At 43.4% G+C, this 25,955-nt stretch overlaps 1 protein-coding gene across 5 annotated transcripts in view; it reads right to left on the bottom strand.

Annotated features, from left to right (window-relative positions):
* Positions 1–25,955, bottom strand: part of ADAM23 (ADAM metallopeptidase domain 23) — a 210,146-nt gene that overhangs the window by 170,620 nt on the left and 13,571 nt on the right. For all 5 annotated transcript variants that reach the window (XM_061607894.1, XM_061607896.1, XM_061607895.1 and 2 more), the window contains exon 3: positions 16,742–16,818. In XM_061607894.1, coding sequence (XP_061463878.1) covers positions 16,742–16,818 — 77 coding nt within the window. The remainder of the gene's footprint in view (positions 1–16,741; positions 16,819–25,955) is intronic.

Below are 25,955 nucleotides of genomic sequence, written 5' to 3'. Positions count from 1 at the left end.
TGCATCTACACTCCCTCTGGTTGCTAGGGAACTGGGCATGCACATTTCTTTCACTTGCGCTGTATATATCTTGACCCCTCCCCCAAAAGCCACAATGCAAGCTGGGAAAGAAAGTACACTTAATACTGAAGGTGAATGGACACTAGTGCTGTTTCTTTGTATTTGCACTTGAACTAAAATCTGCAGAACCATCAACCTCACAGTATCTTGCTTGTTTTGGATGCATAGAAAGCTCAGTAGAGTTAGCCCAGCTCAGCCATGCTCTATGTATTTGCAATTGAACACAAACCTGTATAGCACAGCCAGGTCCCTTCTTACCTGAATACTAGGCATGTGCTAATTCAGTGAGACCAGAGCGTGCTGGGGACCAAAGGGAGATGGGGGAGTGATTGCTGCTCCTGGCAACTGGCTTGAGGCTTATTTAGAACCTCATCACATAGCAGGGGAAGGGGGGGTGACAAGAGGAAAAGATAAAGGTGCAGGAACAAAGGATGGTACCCATAAAGGTAGAAGGCACCAACAATAAAAAATCCCAAGATTAATAGAACATAAAATTTTATTGCTTTGTGTGTACAGTGTTACAGATCTGCACAAACTACAACGCACCAACATAAAAAATAGTGTCATTGCTCTGCTGAGCAGGGCTGCCAGAAGTTACTAGAATACCACAGGAAACAAAATGGAATTCAGGGAGGAAACTGAGGGCAGGGAAAGGTGAGTAGCAGAAAGTGACGATTCACCCACCTACCAAAAAGCATCTAAGCAGACAGTCTGCAACCATGTGTGGATGGGGGGGGGCTGTATTGTTCTCAACTTTTCATATTATTGGCGGATTGAGTTACTCCAAATTTACAGGGGGGAAATAGCATGTTAGCTTCTGTTTGTGGGTAACATCATGTAAACAATACAAATTAAGAGACAAGAGCGGCAATCACACAACAAGCCCACACGTGGTTAAGTCCTTAACTGCATAACTTGTGCAAACAGATTTATTTACATTTACAGTTCCATCTGTGGGTCCATGGCCATATTTTGATAAACAGAAACATGAACCATCAATTTCTCATATTTCTGAGTAATATTTCTAATTTCTAAGGAACATGAGGAGTTTGGAAATGTCAGACTATAAGTTTGCTGTTATTCTTTTGTATATGATCTCTAACTGGATAGACGTGAAAAGGATTTTGAAACCACCTCATCTCTGTCCTTTTTGAGAGCAAGGATGGGGGGGAGAGAGACTTTATAATAAAATACATCCCTACTATTACTTATGACTCTGAGTCGAAGACTAGAGCACATCATAAAAAGGCATGCTCTTTGACCATAAAAGAAGCACAATTTTTTGGATTCTTACAATGGGTTGAAACTGCTGAAACTTATTATTTTTGTTGGTGGCTTTTATGAAAAACAGAACAAGAAAAAAAGTATTCATTATTGAATATATTACATGCCCAAATCCTCTAAAGGTTTTTGTTTGAGTGGATTTTTAAAAAAAATTCAGTATAATCAATTGTTGAACAGAAAGAAAGGAAGAACCTTTTGACCAGGATGATATGCAGAACTGACAAATGCACTGCAGCAGAGAGACGTTGCTTTTAAAACCAAACAGTGGCTTGTTTTTTCAGCTATGGGGAAGTGCTGCAGGGAAAATAGGAAGCAATGTCGATGTCCAAGCAACAGTGTTGGATGCTGACTTGGAAAATGATCAGCCATAAATTAGCTGGGTTGATTGCAGCAAGTTCGGATGCCGCTTTGTAGGAAATCAGACCCTTCAGTCTTTCTATCTTAGTACTGTCTACACTGAGTGGCAGTGACTCTTCAGGGCTTCAGAGAGGGGTTCTTCCCAGCCCTATCTGGAGATATCAGGGACTGTTGATCCTGGGACCTTTCTGCATGCAAAATATGTGCTCAGTCTATAACATGCCCTGGCTCTGGCCCAGTAATTGGCATGACTGTTCTGGTACTTTTTGTCTTGGTATGTCACACATGGCAAACTAAAGAACGAATGGCGGTTGAGTGAGGACTGTGCAACATAGCATCCTAAGGTGATCCACAGCCCAATATCTTAGAGCCACTGTGGGTGCTTCCATAATGCAGCTTATTGAGAGCAGACCCACAGAAGGACTAAGCAGGGAGGGGCTAGTTGGCACCATCCTGGCCCCTACCTGGTCTGTTCTCCAAGCCAGCAAGAGAAAGTGTGTGTTTTATTTGCATTAGTTTGCTTACCCTGTTAGGTAGCTGCCTGCAGGTAAGGGTGTGTTTGGGCTGACGACAGGGTGGAAAATTGCTTGTTTGCTAGCAGGGTACATACAGCTGAGGTGTGGGTGTGGTCCATAGCCTACCTTGCTATAAGAGCAGGCTCTGCTGCAGGCGGTGGGGTTGACACCAGACGGGGAGGGAGTGTTGGAGTGGTTTTATTATTTTCCATCTGACAGTGTGGGAGGCACCTACTACTGGGCTTCATTTTGTTATCTGTCACCCTAATCTCCCAGCTGTATATTGTATGTTGATGGTGATTGGATGTGTCTGAGTGGCCAGGCAGCTGGGAGTTGCAAAGTTGTTGCCCAAATCTCGGTGGTGGGCAGGGGCGGGTATAGTCAGAGTGGAGGGGCTGACCACCATCTAAGATGGAGGCCTAGATGTTTGGTCCCTATTCTCAACCTCAACCCTCTCACTCCTCTGGAAGTTACTGGTAGCTTATCTGCTGAGTCCTCTGGTCCAGAACGTGCTGTTATTGAATGCCAGGTCAGTCCATAGTAAGACTATGCTCATCCATGACTTGATCGTGGATGAAGGGGCTGATTTGGCATGTGTCACCAAGACTTGGATGGGTGAGCTGTCTGGGCCTGACCTAACTCAGCTGTGCCCATCTGGGTTGCTGTCAGTACAGCACCAGGCTAGACTAGAGGGCTGAGGGGAGTGTTGCCATTGTCCATAGAAGCATCATCTCCTTCACCAGGAAACCTCTTGATCTTGGAATGTGCTTAGACGGTCTGTAGCTGGTGTTGGGCCAGAGAGGTAGACTGGGGATGCTACTGGTCTACCAACCACTTTGTTGCTGAGTGGCATTCCTCATCGAGTTGACTGAAGTGGTCTCTGGTGTGACGTTGGAGTACCCCAGGATGATAGTTCTGGGTAATTATCATCCATGCAGAGACAGCCGTTGGGAAGGCACTGGATTTCATGGCCTCCATGACAACTATGGGGCTGTCCTAAATGGTCATTGGTCCAACACATCGGGCAGGGTATACCCTTGATGTAGTCTTTATCCCAAGTGACATGAGGGACAGATCAAAGGTAGGGGGCATGCAATGCACTCCTTTGTCATGGTTGAACCATTACCAAGTGAAGTTTGGACTAATACGGCAATTCCCCCCAGTAAGGGTGGTGAGCCCATTCAGATGTCCCGCCCTTGGAGAATGATGGAATTTAACGTGTTCCTGAATGCTCTGGGAGATTTTCCAGCAGATAAAGCTGACAATCCTGTTGAAGCCCTGGTCTTGGTATGGAATGGAGAGATGAAATGGGCAGTTGACACAATTACTCCTGAGCATCCTCTCTGGCATTGTGGAGCCTGTCTCCTTGGTATTCTAGGAAGCTTTGGGCTATGAAGCAAGACAGACAAAGACTACAGCACAAGTGGCACACATCTCTCTCTGAAGCTGACTGAACACTGGTCAGTGCACACCATCATGCCTTCCATATGGCAGTGCAAGCTGTGAAGAAGGCTGCAAAGAAGTGAGCCCTCATTGCAGCTTGCATTGCATCCTCTAGTAGCCGGCCAGCAGACTTATTTTAAATGGTTCAGAGGATACTGACTCCTCCTTGCTGCCCTGGGCTCCTACTGGGAGGAAGGGAGGGACATAAATCTAATAAATTAATAATAATACTGTGGGGGGGGTGTCTCTAGAGCATTTGAGGACCTCCTTTGACCAACTTGCTACACGCTTTGAGGATAAAGTTGCTCAACTTTATAGTGACCTTGACTCTGCTCTTGTTACAGTTTCAAATGAAGTACAGTGATGTCTTATAGGTTCAGTTTCAGCTTATGCTGTCTGCTGATGTTGACACGGTGCTGGCGGCTACATATCCGACCATGAGCCCTCTTGACCCCTGCCCCTCCTAGCTTCTTAAATCTAGCAGAAGGCATTTGACTGGTTGGATGCTGATTGTGATTAACATTTCACTGCTTGAGGGGATGGTCCCTGTGGCCTTGAAAGAGATGGTGGTGAGGCCACTCTTAAAGAAACCAGCCCTGGACCCCTTGGATTGGACTAACTATCAGCCAATTGCAAATACTCCCTTCTTGGAGAAGGTGGTGGAGAGGGTAGCAGGCATTCTTGGATGACACAGATTATCTGGATCCATTCCAATCTGGGTTCAGGCTGCCCATGGGACTGAGTCAGCCTTGGTTGCCCTGATGGATGACCTCTATAGAGAGTGGGACAGGGGAGTGAGACCTTGGTCCTGCTGCTCGATCTCTCTGCAGCTTTCAATACCATTGACCACGGTATCCTCCATGCAACGGGAGGCACCATGTTACAGTGGTTCCAGTTCTATCCACAGGACCGAGTCCAGAGACTACATTGGGTTATTGTGTTTTGACCCCCTGGCAGCTGTGCTGTGGGGTGCCACAGTGTATTATCTTATCCCCAATGCTATTTAATATCTATATGAAGCTGCTGGGAGAGGTCACTAAGAGTTTGGGGGCAAGGTGTCATCAGTATGTTGATGACACTCAGCTCTATTTCTCTATAACATCCAAATCAGGATAGGCTATGCAGGCCTTGGACCAATGCCTGGATGCAGTAGTAGGAAGAATAAAGAAAAATAATCTCTGCTTGAATCCTGGCAAGATGGAGGCACTCTGAATGAGTGGTTCCTATGTCCGAGAAATTGGTTGATTACCTGCCCTGGACAGGGTTGCATTCCCTGTGAAGGAGCAGGTATGCAGTCTGGGGTTGCTTCTGGATCCAGCTCTGCACTGGAGGCCCAAGTAGTCTCAGCGGCTAGAAGTGCCTTTTATCAGCTACACCTGGTGAGACAACTACAACCATTTCTGGACCAAGAGAGCTTGGCCGCAGTAGTTCAGGCACTGGCGACTTCTAGACTGGATTATTGCAATGCACTTTATGTGGGGCTTCCCTTGCATTTGTCCCAGGAACTGCAATTACTGCAGAATGCTGCAACCAGATTTATTACCGGGGGTGGGGGTAGAACATGTCAGCATATAACTCTCCTGCTCAGAGATCTCCACAGGTTGCAAATTTGTTACCAGGCCAAGTTCAAAGTGTTACTACTAATATATAAAGCCCTTAACAGCTTGGGACCAGTTTACTTCGGAGACCGCCTTACCCCATATGTGCCCACTCGAGCACTTCACTCTGCAAAACAGGCACTGCTACAGGTGCCACATAATACTTACTCCACATTTGGAAGGAATCATTCTTTTAGTGTGGCAGCATATATTCTTTGGAACTCCCTGCCTATTGACATCAGGCAGGCGCCTTCACTGTAATCATTTTGGTGCCTGTTAAAACTTTTCTGTTTAGACAAGCCTTTCCAGACACATAGATGCTGATTTGTTTTAATTTTGTTTAGTAGCTATTTTAATTGTTTTAAATACATTTTAATTACTTATTTAAATGGTTTTATTGATAATTTTAATGTTTTTTGTAAACTGCTTAGAGGTCTTTACATTCAAGTGGTATATAAATGTCATTAAATAAATAAATTGTGAACTTAGAGCTGCTGCTCATGCATGCAAGTTTTTCACACTGTCCATGTGACACTGTTCCAATCAAAATGCTATCCCATCCCCCCCATTCCTTTTCATCTGGATTTACAATGTTCACTTTAAAAAAAAAAGTTGGATTTTCCTACAGTAACAGTAAATCCATACTTCTAGGGTGACTATAGGAGGGTGATATTGAGGGAAGGAGCAGTAGTCCTTCATGTGTTAATTGTGCACATGGCTGAGCCTATGAGAAGAAAGTGGGAGGAACCTAAACACAGGAAGATAGGAGAAGCCTTTGGAGGGTCCTGTGATGAATCCTGAGTTCTGAGAACAAAAAGCCTGCCAGGGCTATGTGATGCGTCCTTCCCTGGCTCTCCCTGTTAGGTTCCTACCTGCTCGTGGTTACTGCCTGTCACTAGGCACCACCAGGGACTCCACCAGTCCGGACCGCTCTCTCTTATGGTTTCTCTCCCCGCTCTAGCACAGATCTCAACAGATCCCCCTGCCAGGCAACCACCAGTAACATCCCAATACTAGTATTCCCAGAGACTTTGAATACTGGTATTGTTATTCTCTTCACCGCTGCCACCATTTGTTACAGTTCCCCTTCAGCCTTGGTCATTACTTTACCCTCCCTTCTGGTCTGTGAAACCCCAGCCAAGGATCAGGCCTTTGGTAAACCAAATTAAGTATTTATTACAGATAACAAAGCTAACAAGATTAACAAGATTTCTTCTTAAGGCACATAAGCATATGGTTTTACTCAATACTAATCCGAACTCCACCTCCCTCCTGGCAAACAACTCTCTAAACCCCACCAACCAACCCACTCAGTTCTCTTCTCCCCCCCAGATTCCACTCTCACTCTTCCTTTTATACGTTCAGCCATTTTAAACACTCAGCCAATCATCTCGCATTCTACTGCCCATTCACTCCCCCTCTTTCACTCCACTTACCATGTATCTTCTAAACAACAACACTTACCATATACACATTAATATAGGAACATCACAGGCTACTCTGAAGAAAGAGTGGCCTGGCATTCTGAAGAACCTCCCGAGGGTGTAAGAGGGAGGGTTTTGAGAATCAGGGCAAGGAGCTTGTGCAGGATCTGGAAGTGGACAAGAAACTATTGTAGGGATTTAGAAGAGTGTTGCATGGTCAGGCACAGGATTGCACTGTAAAAAGAATAATTAAGATCTACATAGTTGTAAAACAGGCAGACTTCAGCTGAGATCAGTGTTAATTGTCTGATAATGAAGTGGCACAACTGCAAACTGCAGAGCCTCATGCTTGGTGTTGTCCTCAGTCATCAGCTATACAGGGCTAGGATTTTCCATACAAATATTTGAAAACCACACATTCATCCCCCAGTCATCTGAAATTAACACAACGTACCCCCCCGCCTTGCATACTAAAGAAGAGAAGGCAAAGAGAATAGAAAGACAAGATGATACTGTTAGTAAGTGACAGGCAGATAATAGCGCTTGCACACACAAACGCACCACTGTAACGAGTTTAGTGTTCATTCAAGATGATTAAAACTTCAGAAATGTTTAGGGGGAAATAGATTTTGAAACTTATTATTTTGTGATAGCTTCACAAAACAGAGAATGTCGCATAGAAATGTCAATCATAAATAATAAATAAATGCTGACACTCAAACATTGATGGGGAAAGATCTACTGAGGAACCATCGCAGCTTTAACTTTCAGCTTTCCCTTATCTCTTGTCTATGTACATATCTCTACTTTTTAATTAGAGGTGCTATGCATAGTAGGGACATGTGATAAAAATCTAGCCTGAAACTAAAGCAACGTGTATGTAACACAAAAGAAGCTTAATATTATGGGAAAGCCATACAAACAAATGTCATCCCAGAGAAAAAGTCCCCGTGGTGCCTGTCTTGCTCAATGGTTGCTGGATTGTTAAGGTCATAGTGAGACACTCTCCACTGTGACACCTTCCTTCCCAAATGGCACATGTGTCAGATGGGCAGAGTGCTTAGTAGTGCTTTTCTCTACAGAGCACTAGAGGCGGATTCGCTCTATACGTGAAAGAAGGCATTGAATCCAGCAAGCTTGAAACCCCAAAAGAGGTGGACTCCACCACAGAATCATTGTGGGTGGTGATACCATGCCCCAGGAGGGATTTAATACTGGGAACGATCTATCGTCCCCCTGATCAAAATGCTCAGGGAGACCTTGAGATGAGATATGAAATTGAGGAAGCATCCAAACTAGGAAATGTGGTAGTAATGGGTGACTTCAACTACCCAGACATAGACTGGCCGCATATGTGTTCCAGTCATGACAAAGAAGCAAACTTTCTAGATATTCTAAATGACTATTCCCTAGACCAGTTCGTCATGGAACCGACCAGAGGGACGGCATCCCTGGACTTAATCCTCAGTGGGGACCGGGACCTGGTGCGAGATGTAAGTGTTGTTGAACCGATTGGGAGCAGTGACCATAGTGCTATTAAAATAAACATACATGTAAATGGCCAATTGCCAAGAAAATCCAACACGGTCACATTTGATTTCAAAAGAGGAAACATCACAAAAATGAGGGGATTGGTAAAAAGAAAGCTGAAAAATGAAGTCCAGAGGGTCACATCACTCGAAAATGCTTGGAAGTTGTTTAAAAACACTATATTAGAAGCTCAACTGGAGTGCATACCGCAGATCAGAAAAGGTACCGCCAGGGCCAAGAAGATGCCAGCATGGTTAACGAACAAAATCAAGGAAGCTCTTAGAGGCAAAAAGTCTTCCTTCAGAAAATGGAAGTCTTGTCCGAATGAAGAAAATAAAAAAGAACACAAACTCTGGCAAAAGAAATGCAAGAAGACAATAAGGGATGCTAAAAAAGAATTTGAGGAGCACATTGCTAAGAACATAAAAACCAACAACGAAAAATTCTATAAATACATTCAAAGCAGGAGACCACCTAGGGAGGCGATTGGACCCTTGGATGATAAGGGAGTCAAAGGTGTACTAAAGAACGATAAGGAGATTTCAGAGAAGCTAAATGAATTCTTTGCATCTGTCTTCACAGTGGAAGATACAGGGCAGATCCCTGAACCTGAACTAACATTTGCAGGAAGGGATTCTGAGGAACTGAGACAAATAGTGGTAACGAGAGAGAAAGTTCTAGGCTTAATAGACAATATAAAAACTGACAAATCACCAGGCCCGGATGGCATCCACCCGAGAGTTCTCAAAGAACTCAAATGGGAAATTGCTGATCTGCTAACTAAAATATGTAACTTGTCCCTCAGGTCCTCCTCCGTGCCTGAGGACTGGAAAGTGGCAAATGTAACACCAATCTTCAAAAAGGGATCCAGAGGGGATCCCGGAAATTACAGGCCAGTTAGCTTAACTTCTGTCCCTGGAAAACGGGTAGAAAGTATTATTAAAGCTAGATTAACTAAGCACATAGAAGAACAAGCTTTGCTGAAGCAGAGCCAGCATGGCTTCTGCAAGGGAAAGTCCTGTCTCAGTAACCTATTGGAATTCTTTGAGAGTGTCAACAAGCATATAGATAGAGGTGATCCAGTGGACATAGTGTACTTAGACTTTCAAAAAGCGTTTGACAAGGTACCTCACCAAAGACTTCTGAGGAAGCTTAGCAGTCATGGAATAAGAGGAGAGGTCCTCTTGTGGATAAGGAATTGGTTAAGAAGCAGAAAGCAGAGAGTAGCAATAAACGGACAGTTCTCCCAATGGAGGGCTGTAGAAAGTGGAGTCCCTCAAGGATCGGTATTGGGACCTGTACTTTTCAACTTGTTCATTAATGACCTAGAATTAGGAGTGAGCAGTGAAGTGGCCAAGTTTGCTGACAACACTAAAGTGTTCAGGGTTGTTAAAACAAAAAGGGATTGCGAAGAGCTCCAAAAAGATCTCTCCAAACTGAGTGAATGGGCGGAAAAATGGCAAATGCAATTCAATATAAACAAGTGTAAAATTATGCATATTGGAGCAAAAAATCTTAATTTCACATATATGCTCATGGGGTCTGAACTGGCGGTGACCGACCAGGAGAGAGACCTCGGGGTTGTAGTGGATAGCACGATGAAAATGTCGACCCAGTGTGCGGCAGCTGTGAAAAAGGCAAATTCCATGCTAGGGATAATTAGGAAAGGTAGTGAAAATAAAACAGCCGATATCATAATGCCGTTGTATAAATCTATGGTGCGGCCGCATTTGGAATACTGTGTAAAGTTCTGGTCGCCTCATCTCAAAAAGGATATTATAGAGTTGGAAAAGGTTCAGAAGAGGGCAACCAGAATTATCAAGGGGATGGAGCGACTTCCTTATGAGGAAAGGTTGCAGCATTTGGGGCTTTTTAGTTTAGAGAAAAGGCGGGTCAGAGGAGACATGATAGAAGTGTATAAAATTATGCATGGCATTGAGAAAGTGGATAGAGAAAAGTTCTTCTCCCTCTCTCATAATACTAGCTCGTGGACATTCAAAGAAGCTGAATGTTGGAAGATTCAGGACAGACAAAAGGAAGTACTTCTTTACTCAGCGCATAGTTAAACTATGGAATTTGCTCCCACAAGATGCAGTAATGGCCACCAGCTTGGATGGCTTTAAAAGAAGATTAGACAAATTAATGGAGGACAGGGCTATCAATGGCTACTAGCCATGATGGCTGTGCTCTGCCACCCTAGTCAGAGGCAGCATGCTTCTGAAAACCAGTTGCCGGAAGCCTCAGGAGGGGAGAGTGTTCTTGTACTCGGGTCCTGCTTGCGGGCTTCCCCCAGGCACCTGGTTGGCCACTGTGAGAACAGGATGCTGGACTAGATGGGCCACTGGCCTGATCCAGCAGGCTCTTCTTATGTTCTTATGTATTAGGGGTGAGAGTTTACTATTTGGTTTGTGCGAGCAAGTGACAGAAAGACAGAGAGAAATGTAAGTAGGATTTCTTAGCAGCTTCTGCATTCTGGTTCAATCATGATGTAGGGGGCTTCTTCCTCCCCAGCCAAGGCAGGGTTATCTTTAAAAAGAAGATCAGTTCTAGTTTAAATGCTTTATTAAACACTGTAGGCAACTTAATCATTCCAGCCACTGATGTGACAAGAGTGAAGGAAAGGGCTGAGAATGCCACTTACACTCTAGGAAAAGGAACCATCAAGATATCATGCCTCACAAATGGGCACTGCTTCAAGGCCAATGCAAGGGGGTTCGGTAGATACACCATTATACTGGGACAAGTCCTCCACCCCCCTGAAGAGTTTAAAACTGGAGTTTCTTTTTGGTCTCATGGTCTTTATTCTGAAATTCCATCTCTATGTTAGGCACTTGGTAGTTTTTTCTTTTTTAAAGCTGTGCTACTTTAATAAGATATAGAACAAACTCATATATCAACCATCCATAGTATTTCATCAGCAATCAGGAAGATAAACACAATACAAATGGTACATTAAAGAGAATGTGTCCAATTGGTACAAGCCTTAAGTGCTGAATAACAATAAGGAGCTGTAAAGAGTAGAAATTTGGGCAGCGGAACTTCCACAGAATGATAAGAATTGGAAGGTACCTTGGTGGTCATCTAGTCCCACACCTGCTTGAGCACACCATCCATTGTATAGAATGCATTCACAGCTTCCAGGGAGATAGCCACCTAGCCTCTGATTAAATACTTGAATTCAACAACATCTGGGTGGCACCATGTTGGCTCCCCTGATCTAGACAGTCAAACGCTCTTGTACAAGATTTGCCTAAGAGTGAATTCATGTAGAGCCTTGAGGTTTGAAATGGCTCAGACTCAGTCTAGATACATAGAGCTAAAGGGTACTGCAAGTCCCATTGCTCATCTTTTCCCTGGTCTGTACTAGGTTTTCAGGGCTAAGAACAATCTTGCACCAGAGCAGGACCAAATGTGATGCAGCAGCAGGAGGAGGAGGGCAGCAACCAACCCTGAGGTGCCGCAGATTCTGCTAGGGTCCATCCCTATGAATTTGGATTAAAAAAAATTTCCAGAGCCAGCAGATGACAAGGAGGCTCTTCTGCCACTTCTTAAACATGATCTATTCTCCATAGAGAGAAGAGATCAACCTCTGAGGAAAAGAAGAAAACTATACAAAGTGGGGTTACCTGGCTTTCTTTTCCTCCTCCTTTGTCTGGGATTCTTGCATATTCTCCATTAAGCTTGAGGAGAGAGAAGCATCCGCTTCTCTTCCAAGATGACCATTATCATGGACTGAGACTTCTACTTTTCTGTCTAAGCTAGAGCCTATGCTTCTTGAACATATGAAAGGTCATGAGTAAACATTCTTTATCTTTTACCTAAGAAGATTGTGTCTGTAATTATTTGCGTCTGAGGAAAAGGGTGGATTGGTTGATTCTCATCCCGCTGCTCGCACTTATATCTCTGCTAAGAAATAGGACCATGAAACTATTCCTATTTCATATATATTTTTAAAATACCAAACACTGCCTTCTCTCCCCCCCCCCTCATCTTTGGGAAGAAGGGTTCCACCACTGAAGCCTGTGACCAGGCTTTATTATTATTATTTACATTTGTATACCGCCCCATAGCCGACGCTCTCTGAGCGGTTTACAACAATTAAAAATATACAAATTTAAAAACACTTAAAAAAAACCAATTTAATGAAGTTGCTCCCGAAGAGGCTCATGGAGTAAACCACCTCGCCGCTGTCTCGTGGTCTTTTGGCCACCTCTGGCTGCCCTGCCGGTGTTATAGGCAGCAGGCAGAAGTCACTGCTGTTTGGTCCTCTCCTTCTCACAGTGAAAAAGGAAGAAGAGCAAGGGACAGCAGCAAGGAGGTTGGCTCATGAGCCTCCCCGGAACAACTTCCTATGTCTGGTTACACACTACAGCAGTGGAACCCTTCTTCCTGACAATTGGGAGGAGAAAAAAACCAGATGTAGATGAGCAGCAGTGACTCCCCCCACTCCTGTTCCATCCCCACTGCCTAATAACATCAGCAGGAGCAGCCAGAGGCACTGGAAAGACCAGGGGAAAGCGAGGAGGACTATTCTAAGCTCACCAGTGAGTTTCAGGGCTGAGTGGAGATTTAAACCTGGGTCTCCTTCCCCTGGTGTCAACACTCTAACCAGTACACCACACTGGGTCTACATTAAAAATGTTTATGGGTCAGTGTGTTAGCATTAGAACTCCCAAAGGAATTTACGTGTTGGGACATCTTAGAAAGACCCACCAATGGTCCTTGAGGTAACTGTCCCTGCTGGATGTGAGATTTCCCAACCCCAGTCTTTCCTGGAGAGCAATGGTCTTCTTTCCAGCACCACAAACACAGCTTATTTTGAAATTTTCCAGACTTCATTCTCTCAAGAGGGATGGCCATGCCTTTACATAACATCCAATTCTGGCAGAAAGTGAAAAAGTCAGAGACTTTTCCTTGATTTAAAAAAACAAATTTAAAGGTATACAGCACAAAAAAACCCAGGATACATCTGCATACAATTGGCAGACTTAGTCCACTCTGAAGGAACTGCAAACCCGGCAAATGTTGTAACTTCTGTGAAAACTAAAAAGAAGTCACAGCTATGTTTAGATTCTCCTGTTTGAAAGAGACTTCAGTTTTAGTTGGACTTTTGGTTGATTTAGGACATTAAGACTTACTTTATTTGGACTTTGATACTGATAATTGATTTTGCATTTGGGGGTCTGATTATACATTCATAAATTTGAATGGGGGAAGCTTGACTGAGTTTAGATTAGTGGTTTACTTAATTGATGTATTAAAATTTTACTTTTGGAATAAATAATTGGAATTAATTTAAATAAATTGTTATTGGTCCAGTCTTTAGATTCAATAAATGAAACTACTGGACAGCTAGAATGCACCTGGATGCATGATAAACTATTTTATTTTGTCAACACTGATAAAGATTGTGCATGGAAGGAGGAACAATAGAACATAATTCTCCTGTGAAAAGATACATTGTATGTATACATAGAGAGTTCCCTGCAGTAGAAATGCTGTCCCTCCAACCTGTCGTAATGACATTCTGTTCGTGTGATAGATTAGTGGCCTATTTAATTCTTTAAAATAAACACAATTACCCTTCACGTTTTAAAAAAATATATTTATGAATTAAAGTGCCACTTTTCATGATTTCCTAATCATGGGTGACCTTGAGCCCGTCACTGCCTCTCAGCCTCAGAGGAAGGCCATGGTAAACCACCTCTGAATACCGTTTACCATGAAAACCCTATTCATAGGGTCACCATAAGTCGAAAGCGACTTGACAGCAGTCCATTTCCTTTTCCATTTTCCACCAGCTTATTTGCTGACTTTGCCCATCCCAGAATAAAACAACTCTGATGCAACAAAACTCCTGTTTTCTCCAATGATTTGCACCCTTCTGATGCACATATTTTGATGGTGACAGTAGATAATGGAAAGCATATCTTTGAATGTCCTTTCATCTAACATGCTGAAAGGGAAAGGCTAGGTGGAGGAATCTAAAGAACTTCTAGTTCAGCTAAAATAACATTTCTAAGGCAAATTTATCAGCATGTGAAATATATGCCAATATGAAAGTCCACATTTTTAAAACTTATTTCTAAACCCAATACATTCCATAAACCTTCTCTTCACTCTTTAAAAACAGTCATGCTACTAGCAAAATAATCAAAAACAAATCTCAACTGAATTTGAAGAGAATGATGCTTCTGCATAGTTGACAAATATTTGTGCTGATGCATTCTAGCTTAAATTGGCTGAAACAGTCAAGTAAGGACAATAGAAGCTGACCATAATTTTTTTTTTTTTTGGCCACACTGCACTTAAGTTATTTAACTGCCATTTACTTTTCCTTCAGTTTTATTTGTTTTTATAAATCACCTTTAATCCAGCTAAAGTCATTGCACTGGTGGCTTCATCAGAATGCTATGCAATGTTAGGGGGCTAGTCCTGTCTCAGCACAGGTACAACACTAAACCACTAGAATATGAGTGATAATCATACCCAGATCTAGTCACCCAAAGGAGATACACACACCTCTGCCAACAGGTTAGTTGAGGTGGGTGCATAGTATTTCACAGCACAGCTATTGAAGGGGAGTGGGCCATAAGCTATACCAGAGGAAACAGCTAATCCCCAAACATATGTGGTAGGGATCACTCAATCTCTATAATCATATTAGCACATCAACACACATATACAATAAAAAGTAGTAATGAAATTTTGTGCCTTTACATTTAGCACAAACCAGAACATTAGTACAAAACTAAACACCCCACAGCCATAGAGAACAGAAAACCTAAAATTCCACAAGTAATTGCCTGTCTAACATGTATTTTCCTAGATATCCACAAGTATCCCACTTCACACCTTTGGACACAAACACCCACCACAAACCAAAGCTGCAGTTTCAACAGGAGTGCAAGGTCAGAACAGCCCATACCAGTAAGTGGATGGTGTGGCGGGGCTGCTCACCTGGTTGGTCACATTGTTGCTGCTTACCGGGAGGAAGAAGGGGAGGGGCAAGGTGGCAGCAAGACTGGGATGGTGCAAATGCACTGGTAGAGCTAATCTGGTGCTCCTGCTGATGCGCTTGCACTACAGTGACTTTGTTATCACCTCCCCCATCTCCTGGAAAGCAATAGCAACACAATCAACCAATGTTCAGGTGTCACACCACCATACTATCCACTACTGGCCTGCAGAGGTAAGGCAGGAGAAGTTATGCATAACTATCCTCCTACCCCCTTAACATTAGAAGGTAAAAGCAGAAGTGGGCTGAACTAGCATTACTCTACTTGTTAAAAGTATAGTCAGTTCTCACCAGACAATGGATTGTATCCAACTAAATGATTGTGCAAGCGGAACAACTTCTGCTCATGCAACAGAAATTCCCACCGTTGTCATGGACAGATCAATTCCTGGTGAGATTTCAATTGGTTGTGACCAACACACCCAACAGGGGTGAGGAACCAGTTAGTGGTCTGCCTCAGAGACTGATGGAATCTGAGGGATTTCTGAATGCTCTGTGGGATTTTCCAGAAGGGTAGTGCTCCTGTCAAGGCCCTAGTTTCACTGTGGCATGGCAAGATGGAGAGGCCATTACATTTTTACCTTTTTGTGACTTCTGCCCTAGATTCCTTTGAGAGGAAGGGTAAGATATACATTTAATAAATAGTATTAGATATTGGTGTCAAGCTTCTGACGAGTATTGCAACATGTTATTTCATAATGAGGTAAATTTTGTAAACTTTTGGAATCCCGTGTATTTATATTTCCTTGTCAGATAAAAAATATTTAATGAAATTCAGAAAAATCCATCTGTCAAATTAGCCACACTTAAAAGTATGTCAAAGAAAAAAAATGCAGGTGTATTATATGGAGTAAGTGATGGTGGGGGAAGAGAAAATAATGAGAAAATAAGTAATTACAGAATTGCTTTAATACCAAACTTTGGGAACAGAAAAGAAAAGGAGAAGTTTGTTTATCTCCTTCCCTCCACCCCAAAACAACCCTTGCTTTTCAGGCAGGCCTGGACCTCCACCTCTTCACTCACCCATCCATCACTGCAGCTACTGGCATGAGATAGCATGAGGCATATCATGCGTACTTCTCCAGGCCTGACTCTACCCAACAGTTATCAGGATATGTGAATAGGGAAGGGCAGAAGGAGTGATGAGTGAGAAATAACTGAAGCAAGAGACGGGTTGGGGCAGAAAAATGTCAGGAGTGGGCAGGGCCAGAATCCATCTTCCAAAACATCCTACATTTATCCCCATTCGTAAAATTTTACAGGTCTTCACCTATGCCATCTTATGGTAGCTACCAAAAGCTGCAGTTATCCAAAGTTCAGAATGCCTTGGCCAGACATGTATCTGGGTTGGCAGGTCATATCTGTGCTTCTCAGCAGTCTTGCACAGATAAGCATTCCAACTACGATATAATTTTTCAAGAAATGCCTGCACAGCCTCATCATTGCTTAAACTAAGACAGCTCAAACTACTACAATATAAAGAGGGGATAACAACCATGTATACACACTTACTTATTCAGTGAGAGGTCAAGAATAAATGTGGAGCCAAAGGCTTCAATCTGGAAACTTGTCTGTGCCAAATGCACTGCCTAAAATCAAGAAGAAACACGCACAAGTTAAACTTTATTCTTTGCCAAACTGTTTGTAACTATCAAGTTTACTCACAAAGGCTGCAATCCAATACACACCTGGGAGTAAGTCCCATTGAACCCAATGGAGCTTACTTCTGAGTAGACATGTATTGGATTGCAGCCTAACTGTGCAATCCTAACCATGCCTACTCAGATGTAAACACAACTGAGTTCAATGGGGCTTACTCTTAAAGAAGTGAGGTTAGGATTGCAGCCTAAGCCTCTTACGTAATTCAGTCATCACAAGCATGGTAAACTAAATGTTAGGCTACTGCAAGTTGATTACTATATTACTATGTTAATTTTAACATTGGATTTATTGTAACCAATGAAATAATCCCATAGAGAGATAGTAAATATCACATAAAAAAACATGCATTTAACCTTTTGTGTTTCTTAAGAAGTTGTGTTTCTTAAGTAGCGGTTAGCACAAGATGTTAATGTATAACAAATAGTTTTATCAATTAGGACTTTCAATTTCTTTAAAGATTAAAGTTTAAAGTGTTCCAGCTAACTATTTTATTGAACACACACATCTACCTATCCAATCACACAGATCAACATTAGAAGTTCTTTTCCATGTTACTCTGCCATGTATGAGTGTGTGCAGGAGACAGCCTTTCTCACTGTGGTACCACACCTGTAGAATGCCCTTCCAAGAGAGCTCGTTTGAGCCAATCACCCCATGTTGTAAATACCAGAACAGTCAGCAGAGGGCCAGTAGAATAACAAACTGTTCCTGGCTGATTTTATCAGTTCTTATGTTTGGCAGCTCTTCTAATGTGTTTTGATTTGTTGTAATGTTTTACCAAGATTTGCTAGCCACCTTGGAAGACTTTTATATATATATATATATATATAAAAGGATATAAATGGTTGTAAAAATATAGTTTAGGTTGTGGATGCTCAAAATGTCTGGGGGTGCCTCATCTACAAAATACACAAATACTACAAGCAGGTTAGAGAGATGTCTCAAGGTTTCCTTGGATAAATGTGATTTTTTTCTACCACAACTATAAATGGTGAATAATGGGACACAAACATGTTGTTCTGAAATTAAGCATCACATCACAGAGCAGACAACAATCTAGATCTTTAACTCACCAAACCCCAGTGTTACCTAATCAGCTGCTCTGAACATTATGCTACTCTATCCCCATAAACAGTGGTTTCTATTTATATAGTGTTCCACACTGTAGCACTGTGAAGAATTGAAATGTCCTGATTCAGATGTTACGGAGAAATAGAGCTGTGTATCGTAAGCATACCAAAGACAGTTTGCTCTAAATCCCCTAATGATCACTCTAAACAGCTTCATATAGATGTTAAATAACATTGGGGACAAAATAGTAACCTGAAGCATCCTATAACATAAACGCCAGGGGGTCAAAGAGCATTCCCCCAGCAACACTACTTTTTGGAACCAACCCTGTAGGTAGGACTGGAACTACCATAACAGTGCCAACACTCATCACGCAGAGTCAGTCCGGGAAGATACTACGGTTGATGGTACCAGAGTCAATGGACGTAGAGAGATCAAGCACAAGCATAGTCGCACAGAGTCTGAAACAAGGGTTGAGGGGGAGCCAAAGGTCAGGACCTAGACTCCTTCAGCAACTGCAACTCCGAAGAGGAGATGGATCCATTTCCTGGTCCATCCTGTGTGGGTCCATGGGCACTAGAGTCCACCTCCTCTCCCCTGAGTCCTGAGGAAACACCTCTGCCGCCAAACTCTGTTGGCTAGTCCACAGACTTCTTGGGGAATCAAGAGATCTCTGAGGAGAGCTCCTCATAGCTGTAAGTCCTATTACCCCAAAGGAGCCAATATCTGCTAAAGAAGGAACCAACCTTTTAACTGGCCAGGAGATAGTACATGGGGTCAGGCCCCAGCCAATGACTACCTAGCCCTACTGTAAAGCGTAGCCTGTTGCTCCAGGACATTGCTGAGACAACTTAGATGATTGGCTTCAGCTGCAGGAGCGCTATCTGTGGTCATAAACCCACACCTTGATCTAAGCTGCAGGTACTGTCCCTGTCCATCATGCCTCCTTGGTGGTGAGCATCCCTGTGAGTGATGATACCAGGACAGCAATATGAAAATTAAAATGGTGTAGTGTCAAAGGGAACGAATTTCAAAGGGTAGATAAGGAGTGGATTTCCGGGTAGGAAGGGAGTAGAACTGACAGAATTTGGAAAGAGTGGCAAAACCAGAATAATGACCTTAAAGATGAATTGCATGGGAGAATAAAAGGCCTCTAAAGAAGAGAGAGAGCAGCAACAGCAGCAGTGTTTGAGGAGCAACGACATTTTTTTGTAAGTGCAAATACCTGGAGGGGCAGAGATGAAAAGTTTATGGGTGGTGACAGCTTTTTAGGTGAGGAAACAGCAATTCCAGAGGGAACAGGAGGCAGTAAGTGGAGAGGGGGAGCTAGCAAGAGATTCAGAAAGCAGCAGATAGCTGGGAATCTCTTAAAACCTGAGTTATAAATACATAATAAATTAGTCTTAAATGGTGATAGCAATTATGGTCCATGGAAATGGTAGACATTAAGAAAACAGCTTGGATGATTGTTACAACTACAATTGCTTATCTCTCCCAGCAAAGCACCTTTAAAAGCAAGGGGTTTCCAAATACCAGAGTGCAAGAATAGCAACAGCATGGATTGGAGAATTGTATCAAATATCTGCCCATTTTGATTTGGGGGCAAAGTTGTACTTCTGCAAGGGCAAACTATTCCCCTTTCCCTAAAATTGTAGGAGAGGGTCACCTCTCAATGCCAATGAATATTTTCAAGAAAATCGTTCCCATATTTATTTATTTATTTATTATTTGATTTATATCCTGCCCTTCCTCCCAGCAGGAGCCCTGGCCAGGATTTAATGGATTCTTTTCAATTTGTACAGCCCGAGGATGTGGACAGGATCCTTGGAGAGGTGAGAGCCACCACATGTCTTCTAGACCCCTGCCCTTCCTGGCTCATTAAATGCGCCAGAGAGGGACTGGCTGAGTGGGTGAAGGGAGTGATCAATGCCTCCTTACAACAAGGCAGAGTTCCAGTGTGCCTAAAGGAGGCAGTTGTAAGGCCTTTGTTGAAAAAGTCCTCCCTGGATCCCTCCATAATGGATAATTATCAGCCAGTGTCCAATATCCCATTTTTGGGCAAGGTAATAGAGCGTGTGGTGGCCTCCCAGCTCCAGGGATTCCTGGATGAAACGGAGTATCTAGATCCATTTCAGTCTGGTTTCAGGCCTGGTTATGGGACAGAGACGGCTTTGGTCGCCTTGGTGGTCGACCTACGCAGAGAACTGGACAGGGGAGTGTGTCCCTGTTGGTTCTGCTGGACCTCTCAGCGGCTTTCGATACCATCGACCACGGTATCCTTCTGGGCTGCCTTGCTGGGATGGGACTTGGGGGCACTGTTTTACAGTGGCTCTGTTCCTTCCTGGAGGGATGAACCCAGAAAGTGGTGCTATTTGGGGATTCCTGTTCGACTCCTTGGCCGTTGGCCTGTGGGGTCCCTCAGGGCTCAGTTTTGTCCCCCATGTTATTTAACATCTACATGAAACCACTGGGAGAGGTTGTCCGGGGGTTTGGGGTTCGGTGCCATCAGTATGCTGATGACACCCAACTCTACTTCTCCTTTCCACCTAACTCCAAGGAAGCTGTCTTGGTTTTAAACCAGTGTCTGTCATCAGTGGTGGACTGGATGAGGGCGAACAAATTGAAGCTTAATCCAGACAAGACAGAGATGCTCCTGGTCAGTCGAGAGGCAAATCAGGGAATAGGGATTCAGCCTGTGCTGGATGGGGTTACACTCCCCCTGAAAATGCAGGTTCGCAGTTTGGGTGTGCTCCTGGACTCAGCTTTAAATTTGAAGGCCCAGGTTTCTGCGGTGGCCAGGAGTGCTTTTGCACAATTAAGATTAGTGCGCCAACTGTGCCTGTTCCTTGAGCTGTCTGATCTGGCCACGATAACACATGCCTTAGTTACATCCTGTTTAGATTACTGTAACACGCTCTACGTGGGGCTGCCTCTGAAGACTGTTCGGAAACTTCAGTTGGTGCAACATGCTGCAGCCAGAATGTTAACTGGGGCTGGTTACAGGGACCATACGACTCCCCTGTTACAAAAGCTCCACTGGTTGCCACTCTGTTTCCAGACACAATTCAAAGTGCTGGTGATGACCTATAAAGCCCTATATGGCTTAAGTCCAGGCTATCTGTCAGACCGTATCTCCCTATATTAGACTGCCCGGGCCCTGAGATCCTCAGGAGAGGCCCTTCTCTCAATACCTACGTCCTCACAAGTACGACTAGTGGGGACATGAGATAGAGCATTTTCGGTGGCTGCCCCAAGGCTTTGGAACTCCCTTCCTAGGGAAGCAAGAATGGCCCCCTCCTTGCAGTCCTGCCGTCAGCAAGCAAAGACTTTTTTATTTCAACAAGCCTTTGGAACTGAAAGTTGTTAAGGACAGGTCTTGAAGGGTGCTGCATTGCTGTTGCCTAATTGTATTATTTTAAACTGAGTTTGAATTATTTTAACTGTATGTATGAATGGCTTTAATACTGTAAATTGTTTAATTTGATTTTAATCTAGACTTTTGTATGTTTTTAATTATATGTGTGCTTTTATCTGGAAGCCGCCGTGAGTTCCAGTTTTGGGAAAAGGGCGGGGTAAAAAATAATGATAATAAAATAAATAAATAAATTTTTGGCTATATTCTTGGACAGTCTTCAAAATATTGACTAATATAAAATACTGTTTTAAATACAGTACTAAGTAGCTATTCTTAATCACAATAAAGGAAAAGATTATGCATTTTGATTATTGGAATTCATAATTAGGACACTTTGTTTAAATACTTAAGGTAAGTGGAAGAATGGTGGTCAACAGAATAAAATGCTGAAGCTTGCTTGTACCTTTTAAAAAGGCTGAAGAAACCAAAGTCAGGAATGTTTTAATTATGAGTGGAGATGGAGCAAATAACAAGGTCTACAAGTCTGTGTTCATCTTCACTGAGAAGAATAAAGAATATATAAATCATCATCTATTCCTCAGGGGTTCAAAGCAGTAACCAAAAACACAATGGAAAATGGATTTATACTGGTATAACAGCCTTAACCAACCTGGTGCCCTTCACATGTTTTGGACTACAACTCTCATCAGGAATTGTAATTTAGAAAAATCTGGAAGGCATCAAGTTGGAGATGTCTGCTGTATAAATATACAAAATTCTCTGCATCCACAAAATAATAAACCAAACAGCAGTATTCCATAACAAAACAACTTATTTTACAATTATCTAAAACTGCTTCTTAAGTCAAAATATTAGCAATAAGTTTATTAAGAATTCAATCACTGCAGAGCACCCAGACTGGGGTGGCTAAAGAGATCCAGAAAGTGGATGGGCAGCTGGAGGGCTTGAACTGCAAAGAGTTACAGTCAGTAGCAGAGGAGGAAGAAGAGGCCTTGATTGTCCAGGAACCCACTGGGTGGAACACACCAGAAAGCTGGAAGCAAAGCCCCAAGAATTGAAGGATTACAAGCTGGAGAAGAGATGCTGCTGATAGATTTCTCTGTTCCATGTGTGCCTGCTTTAAAGAAGTAATGCAGGAGTAGGGTTGCCATATTCCAGTCCCACAAATCCAGGCATGCTAATTTGCATATTATGAAAATGAAGCATATTAATAGTTGCATTATCCAGGTGTGTTTTTTTTACCTAGTAATTACCTACAAAAACTGAAGGAATATGTGAGAAATCTTTTTTTTTTAATGTACATTTTCAGCCTTAAATGCCTAGGCCAGCCTTTCCCAACCAGTGTGCCTCCAGATGTTGTTGGACCACAACTCCCATCAGCCTCAGCCAGCATTGCCAATGGTCAGCAAAGATGGGAGGCACACTGGTTGGGAAAGGCTGCCCTAGGCTCTAGTTTCCAACACTATGGAATATTTATTTATGTATTAAGATTTATATCCTGCCCTTCCACTGTTAAAAACAGAGTTCAGGGCAGCTTACAAATGTAATAAAAACAATAAAAGTGGTACTTTTCAAGTAAAGTTTGGGAACCCCTGGTGTAAGGCATCTGCCTATGTTCCTATGCTGCTTTCACCCCTCATGGCATGTGGACATACCTCTTTACAGTTATGGAAAGTGATTCTTAATAATGTGTTATCTGCTAGGTGTTTATGGGCGTGACCGTAAAATATTTTGCGACGTTCAAGTTCTATATGACATCATTTAGTAAATGCATCCTTGGAAGAGGGTGTAATGCCATCAGCCCTCAAGGAAGCAGTAATAAAGCCCATCTTGAAAAAGTCTTCCTTGGATCCCCAAGAGTTAAATAACTTCCGCCCAGTCTCTAATTTACTGTTCTTGGGCAAGGTGATTGAACGAGTGGTGGCCAAACAGTTACAGACACACTTGGATGAAGCAGATTATTTAGATCCATTCCAATCGGGCTTCAGGACTGGACATGGAACTGAAACAGCCTTGGTTGCCCTGGTGGATGATATGAGGAGGGCGTTGGATAGGGGAGAATATACCTTCCTCGTCCTCCTCGATCTCTCAGCGGCTTTTGATACCGTCGACCACGGTATCCTCTTAGATCGCCTGGTGGGATTGGGAATCGGAGCCACCATTTTACGGTGGCTCCGTTCCTATCTCTCAGACAGACATCAACGGGTGGCATTGGGGGATGAGGTTTCAGACCCTTGGCCTCTCAATTGTGGAGTGCCACAGGGTTCTATCCTCTCCCCCATGCTATTCAACATCTATGTAAAGCCGCTGGGGGCTATCATCAGTAGATTTGGACTGCAGTGCCACCAATATGCGGATGACACTCAGCTCTATCTCTCATTTAAGTCCTGACCAGAGTTGGCTGTGGATACCATGTCCAAGTGCCTGGAATCCGTAAGTGGATGGATGGGAAGGAATAGGCTGAAACTAAACCCCGATAAGACTGAGGTGTTGCTCGTGGGAGACAAGAGAAGGTTGGGAAAAATAGACCTGGTGTTTAATGGGGTAAGATTACCCTTGAAAGACCAGGTCTGCAGCCTTGGGGTCATTCTGGACTCCCAACTGTCCATGGAGGCTCAGGTTTCAGCAGTGAGCCGGGCAGCTTGGTATCAATTACATCTGATAAGGAGGCTGAAACCCTACCTTCCTGCCCATCTGTTCCCACGGGTGATACATGCCCTGGTCTCCTCCCACTTGGACTACTGTAATGCGCTCTACGTGGGGTTACCCTTGAAAATGGTCTGGAAATTACAACTAATACAGAATGCGGCGGCACGATTGATTAAGAACAGCCGTCGCCGTGATCATATCACTCCGGTGTTAGTAGATCTACACTGGCTACCAGTTGTTTGCCGGGCCCAATTCAAGGTGTTGGTGTTGACCTATAAAGCCCTATACGGTTTCGGCCCAGTTTATCTGAAGGAGCGCCTCCAGCATCACCAATTATGCCGCCTGACGAGATCAGCCACACAAGATCTTCTCTCAGTCCCACCAGTTAAAATAGCGAGGCTGGTGCGGACTAGAGAGAGGGCATTCTCGATTGTGGCCCCCACCCTCTGGAATTCCCTTCCTTTCGACCTTTGCCATGCCCCCTCCCTGATAGGTTTCCGCCGAGCCTTGAAGACCTGGCTGTTCAGGCAGGCCTATGGGATCCCTGGGGTGGGTTAGTTTTTAACACTGTTATTAATCAGAATTGTAGTGTTTAGTCTAATTATTGATTGTGGCCCTCATTGTTTTATATTGTATTTTATTGTATTGATGTACGTCGCCTAGAGTGGCTGTTAATTTGGCCAGATAGGCGACTTATAAATAAATTTTTATTATTATTATTATTATTATTATTATTATAAATGTGCTTAGGATCACACCAATGGCATTTCCAAACATGTACTTTCATGCAGATTTTGGTTTTCTATAACACCGTGTTTGTCCAAACCTTCACATTTCACACTACTTGCAAACCCCTTCCATAAGCACATCAAGGTTGGATACACACCTTAACCAAGACACAGACAACAGGGCACTCAAAACAAAAACAAAAAAACTGTGTGTTTGTTTTCTGAGGAGTAAACTCTTCCTTGGGAAAGCCTTATTTTCTCCAAGGAGCTCAAGGTGAAGTACACAATTCTAGCCCTTCTCATTTAATCACCACAACAACCCTGTGACAGGTTAGGCAGAAGGGCAGCAACTGGCCCTTGGGTGTCCCATAATGGTCTTATAGGGTGAGATGCAGCTCCTACGATGAGTGCAGTCCCTGGGCAAATTCCAGCAGTGAGAGGCACCCAGCACCCTGTGAGTTTGGAGGGCAAGAGATACTGGCAGATACCTGCCTCTGTTTGGGCCCACGATTCATACTGGAGATGGTGAGGGAGAACAGAGAATATTTCTTTCTGACAACCTGGGTGGGCTAGGCCAGCTAGTCCTGAAGAAGCCTCCAGATAAAGACTTGTGGAGGACTTTGATTTGGAGTTGGGGGCAGGAGATGAGGTCTACTGGCTTAAAGACTTCCCAGGGCAGAGAGTGGGAGGGAAATGGCTACAGTCTGCTGTGTGCTGATGAAAAAAAAAGTGTTGCTGGAGATGCATCTCAAGACCCTGCAGGCAGCAGCAAGGATCAGTTTGGACTGGGAACTCCATGAAGCCCCATGACAAAGGGCCATGTGGGCAACTGCATGGTTTGGAGTTGGGGGTTGTGCTTATGGGACTGTGTACTGATTTGCTATAGGAATTCTTCCTGATGGTTTTAGTACTACCTTTTGAAATGCTTTTGATTTGTGCTTTTTGCATGCTTGTGGGGTTATGAGCTGTTTAATTATTTTCTAGGAATTATGCTGATAGGTTTTTGCAGTAACATTTTAATGTTTAAGATTTACTATACTATGCCTGTTAAATTGTGTGTGTGCAACTTTTGGGGGTGCAAGGGGGAAATGTGCATGTGGTTGAGGGCTGCTGTGCTATAGTGGCACAAGGCAGGACAAAGGAGCTCCAGTACTGAGGCTGTAATCTAGCTTAAACATGTTGGGAACTCACTATCTTGGGCACTGTCAAGTATGAGGACTGGGTAAACAGTTTGGATGCA

This window comes from Rhineura floridana, chromosome 2, assembly GCF_030035675.1.
Source record: "Rhineura floridana isolate rRhiFlo1 chromosome 2, rRhiFlo1.hap2, whole genome shotgun sequence".
Classification (NCBI taxonomy): domain Eukaryota; kingdom Metazoa; phylum Chordata; class Lepidosauria; order Squamata; family Rhineuridae; genus Rhineura; species Rhineura floridana.
This window is presented reverse-complemented; position numbering and strand designations above follow the sequence as displayed.